Here is a 19,932-nt window from a genome sequence, read left to right on the forward strand (position 1 = left end):
ACCCTCCCCTATAGGTTCAGGTTTTGCGGGCGGAGTCCGCACCTTTGGGGGGGGGGGGTACTGTCACGTTCTGACCTTTATTTCCTTTGTTTTGTCTTTATTTAGTATGATCAGGGCGTGAGTTGGGGTGGGCAGTCTATGTGTGTTTTTCAGAAGAGGAGGAGGAATGCCGTTACACATGGGACCATGCAGCTGTCATACCGCTCAGGAAGGAGACGTGTTCTGCAAGGAAGAAGTCACTGCTCTAAAACCGCCATAAAAACCACCAGACTACTGTTTGCAACCGCACAAGGGGACAAAGATAGTGCTTTTTGGAGAAATGTCCTCTGGTCTGTTGAAACAAAAATAGAACTGTTTGGCCATAATGACCATTGTTATGTTTGGAGGAAAAAGGGGGAGGCTTGCAAGCTGAAGAACACCATCCCAACCGTAAAGTGCGGGGGTGGCAACATCATATTGTGAGGGTGCTTTGCTACAAAAGGGACTGGTGCACTTCACAAAATAGATGGCATCATGAGGTAGGAAAATTATGTGGATATATTGAAGCAACATCTCAAGACATCAGCCAGGAAGTTAAAGCTTGGTTGCCAATGGGTATTCCAAATGGACAATGACCACAAGCATACTTCCAAAGTTGTGGCAAAATGGCTTAAGGACAACAAATTCAAGGTTTTGGAGTGGCCATCACAAACCCTGACCTCAATCCTATAGAAAATTTGTGGGCAGAACTGAAAAAGTGTGTGCGAGCAAAGAGGACTACAAACCTGACTCAGTTACACCAGCTCTGTCACGAGGAATGGGCCAAAATTCACCCAACTTATTGTGGGAAGCTTGTGGAAGGCGACCTGAAAGGTTTGACCCAAGTTAAACAATTTAAATGCAATGCTACCAAATACTAATTGAGTGTATGTAAACCGACTGGGAATGTGATGAAAGAAATAAAAACTGAAATAAATCATTCTCTCGGACATTTCACATTCTTAAAATAAAGTGGTGATCCTAACTGACCTAAGACAGGGAATTTTTACTAGGATTAAATAGGAATTGTGAAAAACTAAGTTTAAATGTATTTGGATAAGGTGCATGTAAACTTCTGACTTCAACTGTATAATCCACCTAAATTTGGCCTATCTGAAATATGAAAATTATCAATTAAATTATCGGCCTATTGTTCTGGGAAAGATGAGCCTGTACCCTGATGAAGACAGCTTGTCTGTCGAAACGTTGGACATAAAAATAAAAAATTAAAAAATAATTTTAGCATCTGAGCTTCTAGGGTGTGCGGCTCTCCTTCATTTTTCAAAGATGAACCTGTAGCAGATTGATCAATGTAGGTAGACTACTCTGTTTTTGCCAGGCAAACCGGAGAAAATTAAGTTATTTCTTTCTGGTCACAGTTTCACACTCACGACCCCCCAAAACCTTCTCAGTGTGCTACTATAGCTCACACAACCTGTGATGATTGACGGTTTGCTGGTCCAATCAGAGGGACGAGTGTGCATTTCACTAGCAAATATTTTTTGTTGTTGTTTACAAGTGTGATACTGAATGAGTGACACAAAACAAGTGACCAAACGTTACAAAACCTGGCCAGATTAGTCATCAGTCTCAAGTCTAAGTCGAGTCCCAAGTCTTGAGGCTCCAAGTCGAAGTCAAGTCTCAAGTTGTTTTATTTTCTATGAAGTTGACTCTCAAGTCATCAATTCTGTGACTTAAACCTGACTCGAATTCATGTCATGTGACTCAAGTCCACACCTCTGGTTTTGTGTGTGTATTCTGTCATAGGTCTCCACAATGCTACTACTAGGGTCTGTGTGGGTGTATTCTCATAGGTCCCCATATCTCTGTGTGTGTGTGTGCGTGTGTGTGTGTGTCATTACCTTGAAGGATTGAACAAAGGTCCAGAGCAGGATGCGGATGGTCTCTCCCTGCCGGAGCAGTTTGATGAGCCTGGCAGCCCTGAACAGTCTCAGGAAACTCAAGTTGATGAAGTTATTCTACAACCCCACAGTATGACCAGACACAAGAGTGTGTGAGAGAGAGAAATAGAGATAGAAAGAGAGACATGGGAGGGGTGAGGGGAAAGAAGGAAGGAGAGATGGAAAAAGGGGGAAGAGAGGGATGGAAAGATAGAGGCAGGGACAAATAGAGGGAGAGAAGTGTGGTAGAGAGGAGAAGCTTATCACTTGCCATGCAATGTTAGATAACTATTTCCTGTCCTAAAACAAACCAAACCATAGAAGCAGGGGAAAAGTTCAAAAACAAACTGAGGAGGATTCAAAATCAACAGGAAAGCAACCAAACAGAACTGGAATCAAATGCAAACCAAACCAAAAAATGCAAGGCTTGTAACAGGCTCTGGCATATCCAAGGAGTTAGAAGAAGGGAATCGATACAGGGGAAAGGAAAATCATATATTCCAAACCTAACCATTGTCACCCAATTGGGCAGTAAGTAGAAGCAGTAGGTAGAAAGTAGTAGTAGTAGTACTAGTTTGTAGTAGCAGTAGTAGTTGGTTGTAGTGGTAGTAGTAGTAGTAGCTTGAAGTAGTAGTAATAGTTGGTAGTACTGGTAGTAGTAGTAGTTTGTACTAATAGTAGTAGTAGTTGGTAGTAGTGGTAGTAGTAGTAGTAGTTTGTAGTAGTAGTAGTAGTTGGTAGTAGTGGTAGTAGTAGTCAAAGTAGTTTGTAGTAGTAGCTGGTAGTAGTGGTAGTAGTAATAGTAGTAGTTTGTAGTAGTAGTAGTAGTAGGTCCCCACAATGCTCAGATATAATGGCGCAGGAGGGGATGGCTCCTAACCAACTGTGCTATTTTGTTTGTTTTTTTGCATTGTTTGTAACTCATTTTGTACATAATCGGTCTCTTATGACCGAAAAGAGCTTCTGGACAGAACAGCGATGACTCACCTCGAACTGGAGAAAGATTTTTTTCTGCTTTGTCAAGACAAGGCCCAAATCCCCATAATCAGTGTGAAGAAAAGACGGAGAAAAAGGGGGAGGAGGGCAGGGTGCCTTTTAAGAATTTGCCGAAGAGTCGGTAAACCACCGCTACCCTCCATATTATTGGCCAGCATGCAATCATTGGAAAACAAACGGGACAATCTACGATTAAGACTATCCCACCAACGGCACATTAAAAATGTAATATCTTATGTTTCACCAAGGCATGGCTGAATGACAAAACGTATAATATAGAGCTGGATGGCTTCTCTGTGCATCGGCAGGACAGAGCAGCTACAACTGGTAAGAAGAGGGGCGGAGGTGTGTGTCTATTTGTCAATAACTGCTGGTGCACAATGTCTAATATTAAAGAAGTCTCGAGGTATTGCTCGCCTGGGTTAGAATACCTCATGATAAGCTGTAGACCACACTATCTACCAAGAGAGTTCTCATCTATATTATTCGTAGCCGTCTATTTACCATCACAAACCGATGCTGGCACTAAAACCGCACTCAACGAGTTGCATAAGGCCATAAGCAAATCTGACCACAATTCTATCCTTCTGATTCTCGCTTACAAGCAAAAACAAATGCAGGAAGTACCAATCACTCGCTCAATACGGAAGAGGTCAGATGACGTGGATGATACGCTACAGGACTGTTTTGCGAGCACAGACTGGAATATGTTCCGGGATTCATCCAATGGCATTGAGGAGTATACCACCTTAGTCTCCGGCTTCATCAATAAGTGCATCGACGACGACATTCCCACAGTGACCATACGTGCATTTCCCAACCAGAAGCCAAGGATTACAGGCAACATCCGCACTGAGCTAAAGGCTAGAGCTGCCGCTTTCAAGGAGTGGGACACTTATCCAGACGCTTATAAGAAATCCCGTGATGCCCTCAGACGAACCATCAAATAGGCAAAGTGTCAATACATGACCAAAATTGAATCCTACTACACCGGCTCTGATGCTCATCGGACGTGACAGGGCTTGAAAAATATTACAGACTACAAAGGGAAACCCAGCCGCGAGCTGCCCAGTTACGCGAGCCTACCAGACAAGCTAAATTCCTTTCATGCTTGCTTCGAGTTAAGCAACACTGAAGCATGACTGAGCGCACCAGCTGTTCCAGACGACTGTGGGATCCCGCTCTCCGTCGCTGATGTGAGTAAGACCTTTAAATAGGGCAACATTCACAATTACCTCGACTACCCTGTAACCCGGCACATTGACTTGGTACAGCCTCGTTATTGTTATGTAATTTTTTTTCTTAACTCTATTTGAACTGCATTGTTGGTTAAGGGCTTGTAAGTAAGCATTTCACGGTATTCAGCGCATGTTTTTAATTTTAATTGTATTTATTTAACCTTTATTTAACTAGGCAAGTCAGTTAAGAACAAATTCTTATTTACAATGATGGCCTACCCGGGAACCGTGGGTTAACTGCAACCTTTCGGTAACTGGCCCAACGCTCAAACCACTAGGCTACTTGCCGCCCCCCACTTGAGGCTACCTGCCGCATGTGATAAATTAAATTTGATTTGAGTAGTAGTAGTAGTAGTAGTAGTAGTAGAAGTACTAGAAGTAGTAGTAGCAGTACTAGCAGTAGTAGTAGTAGTAGTAGTAGTAAATAGTAATAGTAGTAGTAATAGTAGCAGCAGTAGTAGTAGTAGTTAGTAGTAGTAGTAGTAGTTAGTAGTAGTAGTAGAAGTAGTAGTAGTAGTAGTAGTAGTTAGTAGTAGTAGTAGAAGTAGTAGTAGCAGTAGTAGTAGTAGTTAGTAGTAGTAGTAGTAGTAGAAGTAGTAGTGGTAGTAGTAGTAGTTAGTAGTAGTAGTAGTAGTAGTTAGTAGTAGTAGTAGTAGTTAGTAGTAGTAGTAGTAGTATAAGTAGTAGTAGTAGTAGTAGTTAGTAGTAGTAGTAGTAGTAGTTAGTAGTTAGTAGTAGCAATAGTAGTAGTAATAGTAGCAGCAGTAGTAGTAGTAGTTAGTAGTAGTAGTAGTAGTAGAAGTAGTAGTAGTAGTAGTAGTAGTTAGTAGTAGTAGTTAGTAGTAGTAGTAGTAGTAGTAGTAGTGGGTGTAGGAAACCGTTTTTCTTGTAAATACAACCAAATGCACTGATCCTCAAGGCAAATGCACCACCGCACAATATGGAACTAGCTAGATCACAGCAAGTTAACCACGTGTCAACGCAACGCAGCAAAGCTGACAGCTCTCCTCCACAAGGGATTGGCTCGTTTTAGTCCTGTGACACTATAAAGTCAGGTTTGATTCCATTTCAGTTCAGTTCACTCAATTCAGGGGATAAAATTAGATAAAATTTAATTAATAAAATTTAAAATTGTCCACTGTTGCTTTAAGAGGACTCCTGAATTTCAAGTCACCTCCTGAAATAACAGAATTTACATGGAATTGAACCCAACCTTTCTTGCGTCACAGTCAGAGAAAGGGAAGGGGGAATGGGGTTCTGAGTTGAAGGACAAACTGCAAATACTGTATATTGATGATATTTAGAAATATAATATATAACTCCATATTCATAGGGCGAATCATACGACTTTGTCTTGCTCAAATTATTACACACTTAATGGTGAAAGCATTTGTAAAAACCACTACAGAAATAAAACTGTACTTGATCACTGTAAACTATGTGTGTGATGCTCACTGTCCTATTTGATTACTGTAAACTATGGTAGTGATGCTCACTGTCATATGATGTGCATGGTCCTTCAACCCTCTACCAAGGGAAGGGTTCTGGGTTAGAGAGGGCTTGGCAGTAGGCACATTCAGCTCCCATCAAGAGCATGTTCACTATGGCATTGCAACACAAGCCTATGTGGGTGTATTTATTAGGCTATGTACTGTTGTGTGTGTGTCTATGTGTGTGAAGGTCAGTGTCCATGTATGTCTGGGTGTGTTTAACTTATGTGTCTATGAGTAGTATACGTGTGTGCCATCCCTGCCAGAGACATGCAGTGGGGCAGCATGCACCGTAGCCCGGTCCACCATGGGTGAAGCTTTATGTGCCATCCCTGCCAAAGACATGCAGTGGGGCAGCATGCACCGTAGCCCGGTCTGCCATGGGTGAAGCTTTACACCCAGTCACTCTGTGCACTCCTGTCACACCTTACTCCCCTGGCTCTCACAGACACTAGCATGTGTGTGTGTGTGTGTGTGTGTGTGTGTGTGTGTGTGTGTGTGTGTGTGTGTGTGTGTGTGTGTGTGTGTGTGTGTGCGTGTGTGTGATTGCTTTTAAGGAATGTAAGCAGTGGTGCATGTCTAGTGATTGTGAGAGTATTGTCCAGGCTGTGTCCTAATGGGCTTGACCAGCTTCCGTTCCTTTCCTACATTACCACAGATCTGATAGAATACTTTTACAACACATTTGTTCTTCCTTCCCTCCTTGAAATAATCAATGATTGAATATGATCAGATTAGCGAGAGCAGGAGTTCCACCACATAGCTACATAAAGGTAACTGCCAAAATAGAGGAAACAACAACGTAAAGCGTTGTAGTAGGGTGTTGGGCCACCACGAGCTGCCAGAACAGCTTCAAAGTGCCTTGGCATAGATTCTACAAGTTTCTGGAACTCTACTGGAGGGATTTAATGCCATTCTTCCATGAGACAATTCCATTACTCCTGTCTCAGGCGTCGCTCGATTTTCATGCTAAACAAACCATTCAGTGACCACTCGTGCCCTGTGGATGGGGGTATTGTCATCCTGGAAGAGGTCACTCCCATCAAGACAGAAAGGTTGAAGGGGATCATTCAGAAAGGCTGTGTATTTATTGCCGTTTACCTTGCCCTCTAAAGGGATGAGTGGACCATGCCAGGAAAAGGCACCCCACACCATAACAGAGCTGCCAGAAGCCTCATTTACTCAAGTGTTTCCTTTATTTTGGAACAGATCAGTCAGATCAGAGCTGTGATCACTTCAAGGAAGCGAGGAAGGAAGGATGCATTTGAACAGTATTAAATCAGAACCTGAAGGGTATTAGGACAATGACTACTAGCCAATTCCAAATGGACCTGAAGCCCCTCTAGGTCTATCACGTGTAGATCTGAAAGAATTGGATTGGTATCAGTAATCTGACAACGAACCCATCCAGATAGGATTTAGCTAATATTCCACCTAGCCTATCTGATCCTTTTAGATCTATACAAGGGGTAGTCCATTTGGGATTGGTCGAATGTCTCTGTCCGGTGACTGGGAGCAGGAGGTCAGTCGAGTCATCTTGTCAAACCTGGGTCAGAGATCAAAGGCCAGGGGTCACTGCCAGGGTGAGGAGTCGAGCAACATGCATCACCACAGCCACACCAGGAAATGGATGCAGTAATTAAAGTATCTCCAAAAAAGTACAAACCATCTACATGTGGATGTTGCAGATGACATGGTTAATAGCGGCATTTTTGGAGGTTGATTTAACAAAGAGTGCGATTGGCCAGGCCAGGTTTCATGGATGGACACATAGTGCATTTTGATTGGATGAATTCGTCAGAAGGGAGAGGGACGAAGTAGTTGCCATTAAGTAGCGTAGAGTTAAAGAAAGCATGTAAAAAAAGATAAAACAGGAAATGAATTGTCATTATGTACACTCATTATTACTGAGTTCAGTTCAGTCATAACACTGCCTCCATACATACAACAGTTCAGTCATAACACTGCCTCCATACATACAACAGTTCAGTCATAACATTGCCTCCATACATACAACAGTTCAGTCATAACACTGCCTCCATACATACAACAGTTCAGTCATAACACTGCCTCCATACATACAACAGTTCAGTCATAACACTGCCTCCATACATACAACAGTTCAGTCATAACACTGCCTCCATACATACAATAATTCCGTCATAACACTGCCTCCATACATACAATAATTCAGTCATTACACTGCCTCCATACATACAACAGCAGGGATATCAACGACTAGGAAACAGATGAAGTTCAAAAAAATATATTATGAGATTACTCCTAACATGAGATTACTCCTAACATGAGATTACTTTTAACATCCACACACTAACAAGCTTCCATTGGACTGCGAGGAAAATGAACATGATTGTCAAGTCGTGTTTGAATCAGCGCAATGGCAGCTAAAGCTTTAACTTGAGTTGACCCAAATTAAAGGCTGCTTTAATGGACTACCACTGGACTGATCCAAGAACAGGGCTTGCTTTTTCATGTTCAAAGGTCCCTCTCAATCAAATGGTGTCTCGGACTGGTCTGAGGTCAGTTTAGAGAAGAGGAACCAATTCCACCTGATTCTTATGCCATTAACATCCACTGCCAGTAACACTTGGTAGGACGGTTTATAGAGCATAGTTGGGGACAGGAGTTTTTCCTCACCATAAGAACTGACAGGAAAAACGAGGGTCTAGTTCAAGTCATGTAGTCAGGAAAAACCCTTGCCACTACTAAGATATTATGTAATCATAATATACATGATATAACATTATGTCAAAATACTATACCCATTGAAATAAAATCTTATTTAATGTATGATTATGCCTGTGGTCACCAACCTTTGTCATGCAGAGCTACATGATGTTCAAGCTTTTGTTCCAGCCCAGCAGTAACACACCTGATACAACCAATCAACCAATCAATGTCCATGTTTAATCAGATCTGTTGGTGCTGGGCTGGTTATAAATGCATATAGCTCTCCAGGACCTGGGTTGATAGAGTTTAGGGGTTTTTAATGGAAATAAAGGTATAGCTGTCAGGACTGTCTCAGAGACACACAACATTCAAAAACAATATTCATATTTCATCATATGGTTTATAAAGGCATTACAACACACACACACTCGCATGCATGCACGAATGTACGCGCACACACCACATTACCTGCCTGAATACCTGAATAACTAGTGTGTCTACCTCATTGGCTATCATTTTTCACTATCCAACTGGTTGCTAAGTGGTTGCCTGGCTAGAGGAACAGTCTGATTGGCCAGATTGTTTTGAGGCTGGTTATTTGATTGGCTGTCAGGTTGCCTAGCAGATCAGTAGAGTAGTCTGTGTGTGTACGTGCATGAGTGAGTGAGTGAGTGTGTGTGTGTGTGTGTGTGTGTGTGTGTGTGTGTGTGTGTGTTAGTCTCCTGAGTATTGTCAGTGGTGGCTGGGCTACCATGATCCTGTGCTCTGCTCTCCACCAACTGGGACAATTATGTAAGACTTTCAAAATATGTTCATGCTTCACTGAGCAATGCAAGATGCTGTACACTACAGTCTCTGCCTTTCTCTCTGCTTCTCTATGTGCCCCTGCTCTCTTTCTATCTGCCCCCCCCCTCTCTCTCTCTCTTTCCATCTGCCCCCCTCTATCTCTCTCTCTCTCTTTCTACCTGTCCACCCCCCCCTCTCTCTCTACCTGCATCACTCTCTTTACCTCTCTCTCTCTCTCTCTCTCTCTCTCTCTCCCTCTCTCTACTAGTCTCACTCTCTTTACCTCTCCCCCTTACACTCTCTCTCTCTCTGCCTCTCTCACTCTCCCACTCATACCACTGAACTTGCTGACACACCATTTCCCTTTCCCACTGTTAATTCCCCTGCCTCCTCACTTACCCCGAGCTCAGTCACTAAAATATCTGTAATGCTGCCCAGGACTGTCACACAGTCAAAAATGTTCCAGGCATCTTTGAAGTAATTCTGTGGGCAGAAGAGAAAGAGGGAGGGGGAAGGGAGTGAGGGAAACAAAGAAAGAGTAGGAAGAAAGGAAAGAGATTGAGGAGAGAAAGGACAAAAAAGTTGAGTCAGTGTCAGATGGCAACAGGCCATAGATTAGATGAGATAAAATGAACGTCAGTTATGCCATATTGAAGTCATTCCAGCAACATATATGACTAGAGTCTGAGAGAAAGAGAGTTAGTTGGTTGGCTTTTGTTGGTTGGTTGGTTGGTTGGTTGGCTGGCTGGCTGGTTGGTTGGCTGGCTGGCTGGTTGGCTGGTTGGTTGGTTGAAAAAGAGAAGGGATCACAGGATTGTGGTACGTACTGCATGCTGGGAATTGTATGAGCGAGTGCGAGTGTTGTCTGGAGTTTCCTTTTCTTGGTGGTTTGCCTTTTTCTATGCATGATTAATGTTATGAATGTTTTTATTTTTGTGGTAGTATTAAGTATATTGTATTATTCGGAATTGCCCTGGTTTTGGAGGGGATGGTGACCCACATGGGGACGTCGCCCCTGTCACTTCGGCACGGCTTTAGGTGTGTTACTGAAGCTACTGTCACGGTGGAGGAGTTTCTGGCCGCCGTAGGAGAGAAGGTAGGATACGAGAATGTTGCTTATGCGTCACGGATGAATAAAGCCGTGGTGGTTTTTCTTAAAGAAGAGTGTCTTGTTGATCGGATGGTTGAGCATGACGTACTTCTTAAAGAAGAGGGTCTGGTTGATCGGATGGTTGAGCATGACGTACTTCTTAAAGAAGAGTGTCTTGTTGATCGGATGGTTGAGCATGGTGTACTTCTTAAAGAAGAGTGTCTAGTTGATCAGATGGTTGAGCATGGTGTATTTCTTAAAGAAGAGTGTCTAGTTGATCAGATGGTTGAGCATGGTGTACTTCTTAAAGAAGAGTGTCTTGTTGATCAGATGGTTGAGCATGGTGTATTTCTTAAAGAAGAGTGTCTAGTTGATCAGATGGTTGAGCATGGTGTATTTCTTAAAGAAGAGAGTCTTGTTGATCGGATGGTTGAGCATGACGTACTTCTTAAAGAAGAGGGTCTTGTTGATCAGATGGTTGAGCATGGTGTATTTCTTAAAGAAGAGTGTCTAGTTGATCAGATGGTTGAGCATGACGTACTTCTTAAAGAAGAGGGTCTTGTTGATCGGATGGTTGAGCATGACGTACTTCTTAAAGAAGAGGGTCTTGTTGATCGGATGGTTGAGCATGGTGTACTTCTTAAAGAAGAGCGTCTGGTTGATCGGATGGTTGAGCATGACGTACTTCTTAAAGGAATGTTTATTCAAGTTACGCCGCTTTTTTCTCCGTCAACAAGGGTAACGATTTCAAATGTACCACCGTTTATTCCCAAAGAGCTATTGGAGCGCGAGTTATTGCGGTTTGGGAAGTTTGCAAGATCAATTGAGATTGTCCCATTGGGTTGCAAATACCCGGCTTTGAAACAGGTTATGTCGTTTCAAACACCCGGCTTTGAAACAGGTTATGACGTTTCAAGCACCCGGCTTTGAAACAGGATATGTTGTTTCAAACACCCGGCTTTGAAACAGGTTATGTCGTTTCAAACACCCGGCTTTGAAACAGGTTATGACGTTTCAAACACCCGGCTTTGAAACAGGTTATGTTGTTTCAAACACCCGGCTTTGAAACAGGTTATGTCGTTTCAAACACCCGGCTTTGAAACAGGTTATGTCGTTTAAAACACCCGGCTTTGAAACAGGTTATGTTGTTTCAAACACCCGGCTTTGAAACATGTCTTTTCGGCGACAGGTGTTTATGTTTTTAGACTCACCGGAGTCTGAAACTGGCACATCTGTTCTTACAGTGTCCCAGGTTGGTCGGGATGACTGACCTGATCACTAGCTGGTTCTCTGCTCTGGGAGAGGTTTTCTCTTCCCAACAGTTTATATTTTGGGCCAAAGTACAGGTTTAGTCGAAGAGGTGTAATTATCTTGCTTAATTTTGTGTCAGGGGCAGCTACATTAGCAATATGGAAGACACAAAATAACAGTATTTGAGGACAGGGGTCTGCGGATGTGGTGGGAATGCTGGAGGGGATGTTGGCAGCGAGACTGGGGGTTGAGTTTGCCTATTACAAAATTGTTAACAGCATTGATCTGTTTATGAATATATGGGGTATTCAGAGGCTGTTGTGTAGAGTTAGTGTGGAGGAAGATTTGGTGTTGTGTTTTTAATTGATGTGTAACCACGGTTTTGTTTGAGTGTTTATTGTGTTGAGGGTTCCCAGACCCAATAAATGTTATTTAAATCTAAAAACATTCTCTCTCTCTCTCTCCCTCTTTCTCTCTCTCTCCCCCCTCTCTCTCTTTCTCTCTCTCTCTTTCTCTCTCTCTCGCTCCTCTAATTATTCCCCCTCTTCTCCATATATCTTCCCACCACTCTTCCTCAAACGGTCTCCTCTGTGCCTTTCTCCTCTCCTTCACTCTCCTCTCACCCATCCCTCCGCCTATAGCCATTTGTCTCTCTCAATACCCAGGTGACTGCTACAGTACACACAGGTTATTAACTGGGAAAAACAATAATAATCTCTATACATTTATACACATACTACCAGTAGATAGTATATAGAGAGACAGATAGACAGATCATTAGATTCAATGTAGTTAGTTACATGTAGTTAGCTAGCTGATTAGTTACATTCTCAGATCGCTATAGGACTATACTTTGAGGGCAAGCTTTGGCATGTTAGATTGATAGATTGCTTAGTTAGTTAGTTATATGTAGTTAGTTAGCTAGTTAGTTACATCTAAAATGCATTCCTATCATCATTGGAAGACGTGTGTGACACACTTACCAGCACTCCAAAGGCGATGATCTTGAGCACACACTCCATGGAGAACAGCGAGGTGAATACGATGTTCAGGTTGGCCAGCACAGCCTCGTAGGCCGGAGAGGCTCCGTCATACTACACACACACACACACACACCCACATGCACACACACACACACACACACACCCACATGCACACACACATGCACAAATATTTGCACATGCATGCATATACAAATATATGCACATAGACATACACAAGTACACATAAATGCACAATAACACAAATACAGAGACAGAAATAAATGCATAAACGAATATGACAAATATCATCCAAACACACACAGAGACACAGACAACCACAGACAGAGAGGAAGACACATCCAAACACACACAGAGACACAGACAACCACAGACAGAGAGGAAGACACATCCAAACACACACAGACACAGACAACCACAGACAGAGAGGAAGAAACATCCAAACACACACAGACACAGACAACCACAGACAGAGAGGAAGACACATCCAAACACACACAGACACAGACAACCACAGACAGAGAGGAAGACACATCCAAACACACACAGAGACAGAGACAACCACAGACAGAGAGGAAGACACATCCAAACACACACAGAGACACAGACAACCACAGACAGAGAGGAAGACACATCCAAACACACACAGAGACACAGACAACCACAGACAGAGAGGAAGACACATCCAAACACACACAGAGACACAGACAACCACAGACAGAGAGGAAGACACATATGAAGACAGATAGAGACACTCACACAGGTTAGCACACACAGAGGCAGAAACATTAGTTAAATCAGATAGATAGATAGATAGATAGATAGATAGATATATATAGAGAGAGAGAGAGAGAGAGAGAGAGAGAGAGAGAGAGAGAGAGAGAGAGAGAGAGAGAGAGAGAGAGACTTCCGTGTTAAGTTCTATGTGTGTGAGTGATGTGAGGGTATCTATGAAGTGATATAATCAGGGTGTCCAGGCTTGTTGTACCTTCATCATCAGTACGATAGTATTGAGCGCGATCATAGCCATGATTGTATACTCAAATGGCGGCGACACCACAAACTCCCACATGCGGTACTGGAAGCTTTGCTTGTTCTTAGGCATGTGTCGCGTCAACGGTTTGGCATTAATGGCGAAGTCTATGCAGCCTCTCTGGAAACACACACATACACAGACAGACAACAATGGGTTAATATCTCACTGAAAGTGCTGTGGTCTACTATCCTGATCCTGCAAACCCACAGGATGTGTAGGCTTTTGTTCTAATGATGAGAAGATATTCATTAACTCTTGGTAGGACCGTTATGACACGGTCTGAACCATGTCATCATATGTCATAACAGCTGATATAACTTGTTCTCATTTACAACTGCGACCTGTCATAATATGGTCATAACACTGTCATGACCCACATATGTCACCTGTTGTGACATATATTTAATTATTTTATGGCTGGTTATGACACCTACATAAGAGTGTCAAAACCCACATTTCTTCCATTTGTTTGAGTTCCATTTGTTAGAAAGTCCTTTGTTGTTGTAATTAATTCTTTACAGTCATGTTTTTTTGCCATCATATTTTAAATGTTTATTTTATTTTTAAAATTTGATTTCACCTTTATGTAACCAGGTAGGCTAGTTGAGAACAAGTTCTCATTTACAACTGCGACCTGGCCAAGATAAAGCAAAGCAGTGCGACACAAACAACAACACAGAGTTAAACATGGAATAAACAAGCGTACAGTCAATTACACAGTCCAAAAGTCTATATACTGTCTGCAAATGGCGTGAGGAGGTAAGGCAATAAATAGGACATAGTAGCAAGTAACTACAATTTAACAAATTAACACTGGAGCGATAGATGTGTAGATGATGATGTGCAAGTAGAAATACTGGTGCGCAAAAAAGCAGAAAAGTAAAAAAAACAATATGGGGATGGGTAGGTAGATCAGATGGGCTATTTACAGATGGGCTATGTACAGCTGCAGCGATCGGTTAGCTGCTCGGATAGCTGATGTTTAAAGTTAGTGAGGGAAATATAAGTCTCCAGCTTCAGCGATTTTTGCAATTCGTTCCAGTCATTGGCAGCAGAGAACTGGAAAGAAAGGCAGCCAGATGAGGTGTTGGCTTTGGGGATGACCAGTGAGATATACCTGCTGCTGCGCATGCTACGGGTGTGTGTTGTTATCGTGACCAGCGAGCTGAGATAAGGCGGAGCGTTGCCTAGCAAAGACTTATAGATGACCTGAAGCCAGTGGGTCTTGCGACAAATATGTAGCGAGGGCCAGCCAACGAGAGCAAACAGGTCGCAGTGGTGGGTGGTATATGGGGCTTTGGTGACAAAACGGATGGCACTGTGATAGACTGCATCCAGTTTGCTGAGTAGAGTGTTGGAGGCTATTTTGTAAATGACATCGCCGAAGTCAAGGATCAGTAAGATAGTCAGTTTTACTAGGGTATGTTTGGCGGCGTGAGTGAAGGAGGCTTTGTTGTGAAATAGAAAGCCGATTCGAGATTTAATTTTGGATTTGAGATGTTTAATATGAGTCTGGAAGGAGAATTTAACAGTCTAGCCAGACACCTAGGTACCTGTAGTTGTCCAGATATTCTAGGTCAGAACCGTCCAGAGTAGTGATGCTAGTCGGCCAGGCGGATGGGGACAGCGAACGGTTGAAAAGCATGCATTTATTTTTACTAGCGTTAAAGAGTAGTTGGAGGCCATGGAAGGAGTGTTGTAATGGCATTGAAGCTCGTTTGGATGTTTGTTAACACAGTGTCCAAAGAAGGGCCAAATGTATACAGAATGGTGTCGTCTGCATAGATCTGGATCAGGGAATCACCCGCAGCAAGAGCGACATCGTTGATGTATACAGAGAAAAGAGTCTGCCCGAGTATTGAACCCTGCGGTACTACCATAGAGACTGACAGAGGTCCATACAACAGCCCCTCTGATTTGTCTGTCTGATAAGTAGTTGGTGAACCAGGTGAGGCAGTCATTTGAGAAACCAAGGCTGTTGAGTCTGCCGATAAGAATACGGTGATTGACAGAGTCGAAAGCCTTAGCCAGGTCGATGAAGACAGCTGCACAGTACAATCTTTTATTGATGGCGGTTATGATATCGTTTAGTACCTTGAGCGTGGCTGAGGTGCACCCGTGACCAGCTCAGAAACCGGACTGCACAGCGGAGGTACGGTGGGATTCGAAATGGTCTGTGATCTGTTTATTAACTTAGCTTTCGAAGACTTTAGAAAGGCAGGGCAGGATGGATATAGGTCTATAACAGTTTGGGTCTAGAGTGTCACCCCCTTTGAAGAAGGGGATGACCGCGGCAGCTTTCCTATCTTTAGGGATCTCGGACAATACGAAAGAGAGGTTGAACAGACTGGTAATAGGGGTTGCAACAATGGCGGCGGATAATTTTAGAAAGAGAGGGTCCAGATTGTCTAGCCCAGCTGATTTGTACGGGTCCAGGTTTTGCAGCTCTTTCAGAACATCTCCTTTCTGGATTTGGGTGAAGGAGAAGCTGGGGTGGCTTGGGCAAGTAGCTGCGGGGGGTGCAAAGCTTTTGGCCGGGGTTGCGGTAGCCAGGAGGAAATCATGGTCTCGATTATTGTGGATTTATCGCTGGTGACAGTTTTACCTAGCCTCAGTGCAGTGGGCAGCTGGGAGGAGATGCTCTTGTTCTCCATGGACTTTACAGTGTCCCAAAACCTTTTAGAGTTAGAGCTACAGGATGCAAATTTATGTTTGAAAAAGCTAGCCTTTGCTTTCCTGACTGACTGTGTGTATTGGTTCCTGATTTCCCTGAACAGTTGCATATCGCGGGGACTATTCGATGCTATTGCAGTCCGCCACAGGATAATGTCACGACTTCCACCGAAGTCGGCTCCTCTCCTTGTTCGGGCGGCGTTCGGCGGTCGACGTCACCGGCTTTCTAGCCATCGCCGCTCCATTTGTCATTGATCCATTTGTTTTGTCTTGTTTTGCACACCTGGTTTTTATTTCCTAATCACACTGCATGTATTCATTCCTCTGTTCCCCCTCATGGCTTTGTGTGATATTGTTTGTGTTACGTGTCATGTTTGACTCACCAGACTGGGGTTCGTATATTCTGTGTTTTGTCACGAGGTGCGTTTATTTGTTTGAACATAATTATTGTGACTGTTTGCTCATTTGGCACTTTTGCCAATTGGCTGGAGGTTTTGACGCAGTGGCGTCCGTCTGTTGGTTTCTCCTGCCTCAATAAAGTGTGTCACAACTCTCTGCTCTCCTGCACCAGACTCTACCAATACGCACACACCTGACAGATAAATAACTTATGAACATCCTGTGTCACTTTACTAGGACTAAGAAAATACACTTTATGACACTGTCAATAAGCATTATGACCATATTAATCATATAAGCCAGATAGGCCTATCATGTACATGCCATCAGTCAAAAAGAGGGTGTCTTGTCCTGATCCTGAAATCTGCTCCTGCATTCATCAACAGAGCATTGGGGTAGGTGCATGTCTGACATCAGCGTGTGCGCAATTATAATTATAATTTAACATGGTCAATTTAAAAACAATTATACAACATACTGTAAACATACTGTTGACACGTAGGCTGTGGTGTAATCAGATGTTTTGCCTTGTGTGGTAGGTTTTGTGGGTTAAGACACTCTTATATAGGTGTATATATCTCACAATATATGTCACAACAGGTCTAAAGATATGACCATATTGCAAAAGGTTATGACCGTGTCATAATGTGTTATGTCGCTTGGTGTCAAGTAAAGTGTTACCGAAGTTTCCCAATGGGCGTGGACATCGATTCAACATCTATTCCACGGTGGTTCAACATCATTTCATTGAAATGACGTGGAAACAACATTGATTCAACCAGTGTGTGAAAATGTATGTTATTGTTACAACCAATGTGTTTCAGAAAATGCCTTCATCAGGCTTTTGTTCTAGAGCTTAAACATTTGACTCAACTATTTGAGACCTGCGGGACTAGATTACACCACTGGGGGGCGTTGAACGCCGGCCATCTGTTCTTAAGGAGAGCATGCTAGTCACGGTCCCAACTGAGCGGTCCCAATCTCCCTTGGATGTTTTTGTCACACTCTTAAAAGCCTGGGGTTGTTACAAATAATAGCTACACATTTTTTTACAATTCCCAAGTGGCGCAGTGGTCTAAGACACTGCATCTCAGTGACAAAGGAGTCACTACAGACCCTGGTTCAATTCCAGGCTGTATCATAACCGGCTGTGATTGGGAGTCCCATAGGGCGGTGCACAATTGGCCCAGCGTCACCCGGGTTAGGGTTTTTGCCGGGGTTGGCCGTCATTGTAAATAAGAATTTGTTCTTAACTGACTTGCCTAGTTAAATATGAATATATATATATATTTAAATACAGTATCTTTGCCATCACTTTTTCATGTCATTCTTCTCCAACCTCTCTGCCTTCTCCCTTCCACTCCTGTCCCTCTCTTCTCACCTCGTTTTTCTCTAAACTGTAATCCTCCATCATCTTGTCTCCTTGCTCCTGGAAAGTGATGATGATGAGAGCTACGAAGATATTGACGAAGAAGAAGGGGAAGACCACGAAGTACACCACGTAAAAGATGGACATCTCCATCCGGTACCCCGGGCTCGGGCCCTGATTCTCATAGGTCGCATCCACTGAATGTTTCAGCACCCTGGTGGAAGGTAGAGAGGAGAGAGGGATGGTTAGGATGGGGGGGGGTGGGGCGGTTGTGTTTGGCTGGGGGTTGTGTTTATGTGTTTGGGTGTGTGTGTGTGTGTGTGTGCACATGTGTGTGTGTGTGTGTGTGTGTGTGTGTGTGTGCGTGCACGTGTGTGTGTCTGTCCTGTACTTACTGCGGCCACCCCTCTCCGGTAGAAACGGTGAAGAGGGTGAGCAGGGCCCAAAGCACGTTGTCGTAGTGGAAATCGTACTTCTTCCACTCCCGCTTCTGCGCCTTCACTTCATTATTCCGCTCATAGACTAGATATTCGCCCCTGGAACACACAACAGATTGTTCATACTTACACTGTGTGTGTGTGTGTGTGTGTGTGTGTGTGTGTGTGTGTGTGTGTGTGTGTGTGTGTGTGTGTGTGTGTGTGTGTGTGTGTGTGTGTGTGTGTGTGTGTGTGTGTGTGTGTGTGAGTGTGTGTGAGAGTGTGTGTGAGTGTGTGTGCGTGTGTGTGCGTGTGTGTGTGTGTGTGTGTGGCTACATCATGTGTCCATCATGTCTCCTGACCTGCAATCGCGCTCAAACTCTTTGGACTCGTCAGTGCAGTAGAAGAATCTTCCTTTGAACAGCTGCACGGCCACCACAGCAAAAATAAACATGAAGAGCATGTAGACGATGAGGATGTTCAGGACGTTCTTCAGGGAGTTGACCACACAGTCAAACACAGCCTGGAGACACAGAGATACACAACAACACAGTCAAACACAGCCTGGAGACACAGAGATACACAACAACACAGTCAAACACAGCCTGGAGACACAGAGATACACAACAACACAGTCAAACAAAGCCTGGAGACACAGAGATACACAACAACACAGTCAAACACAGCCTGGAGACACAGAAATACACAATCAAACACAGCCTGGAGACACAGAGATGCACAACAACATGTTCAGACACAGCCTGGAGACACAGAGATACACAACAACACAGTCAAACACAGCCTGGAGACACAGAGATACACAACAACACGTTCAGACACAGCCTGGAGACACAGAGATACACAACAACACAGTCAGACACAGCCTGGAGACACAGAGATACACACAACACAGTCAGACACAGCCTGGAGACACTGAGATACACAGTCAAACAAAGGCACACAGCCTGGAGACGCAGAGATACACAACAACACAGTCAGACACAGCCTGGAGACACAGAGATACACAACAACACAGTCAGACACAGCCTGGAGACACAGATATACACTACAACACAGTCAGACACAGCCTGGAGACACTGAGATACACAATCAAACAAAGGCACACAGCCTGGAAACACAGAGATACACAACAACACAGTCAGACACAGCCTGGAGACACAGAGATACACAGTCAAACAAAGGCACACAGCCTGGAGACACAGAGATACACAACAACACAGTCAGACACAGCCTGGAGACACAGAGATACACAACAATACAGTCAGACACAGCCTGGAGACACTGAGATACACAGTCAAACAAAGGCACACAGCCCATCTGTACGCGACTGGGGCAGATTTAAATAGAGGTTGACGATGAGACAAATAAGAGGTCCAACAGCTTGGACACTGTAAGGTCCTACCTGGGAGAAATGTTTATCAGAATGGTGGATGTGGTTGTTAACAGACAGTAATAAACGTGGTGAGAGTTGAACGTACCTTGAGCTTTGGAAGACGCTTGATAGTCTTCAGAGGTCGCAACACTCTCAGAACCCTCAGAGACTTGATTGTGCTGAT

The 19,932-nt window shown here is 43.6% G+C and overlaps 1 protein-coding gene across 3 annotated transcripts in view; it reads right to left on the minus strand.

Annotated features, from left to right (window-relative positions):
• LOC110485216 (calcium channel, voltage-dependent, P/Q type, alpha 1A subunit, a) overlaps nucleotides 1-19,932 on the minus strand; it is a 178,282-nt gene that overhangs the window by 65,628 nt on the left and 92,722 nt on the right. For all 3 annotated transcript variants that reach the window (XM_090197048.1, XM_090197047.1, XM_090197046.1), the window contains 8 exons: nucleotides 19,855-19,932; nucleotides 18,718-18,878; nucleotides 18,335-18,475; nucleotides 17,952-18,153; nucleotides 13,451-13,615; nucleotides 12,445-12,555; nucleotides 9,520-9,603; nucleotides 1,881-1,997 (listed from right to left, as the gene is read on the minus strand). The exon at nucleotides 19,855-19,932 is cut by the window's right edge and continues 22 nt beyond it. In XM_090197048.1, the coding sequence (XP_090053174.1) occupies nucleotides 1,881-1,997; nucleotides 9,520-9,603; nucleotides 12,445-12,555; nucleotides 13,451-13,615; nucleotides 17,952-18,153; nucleotides 18,335-18,475; nucleotides 18,718-18,878; nucleotides 19,855-19,932 (1,059 nt within the window). The remainder of the gene's footprint in view (nucleotides 1-1,880; nucleotides 1,998-9,519; nucleotides 9,604-12,444; nucleotides 12,556-13,450; nucleotides 13,616-17,951; nucleotides 18,154-18,334; nucleotides 18,476-18,717; nucleotides 18,879-19,854) is intronic.

This window comes from Oncorhynchus mykiss, chromosome 13 (genome assembly GCF_057628025.1).
Source record: "Oncorhynchus mykiss isolate SJ-2025 chromosome 13, ASM5762802v1, whole genome shotgun sequence".
NCBI classification, from domain to species: domain Eukaryota; kingdom Metazoa; phylum Chordata; class Actinopteri; order Salmoniformes; family Salmonidae; genus Oncorhynchus; species Oncorhynchus mykiss.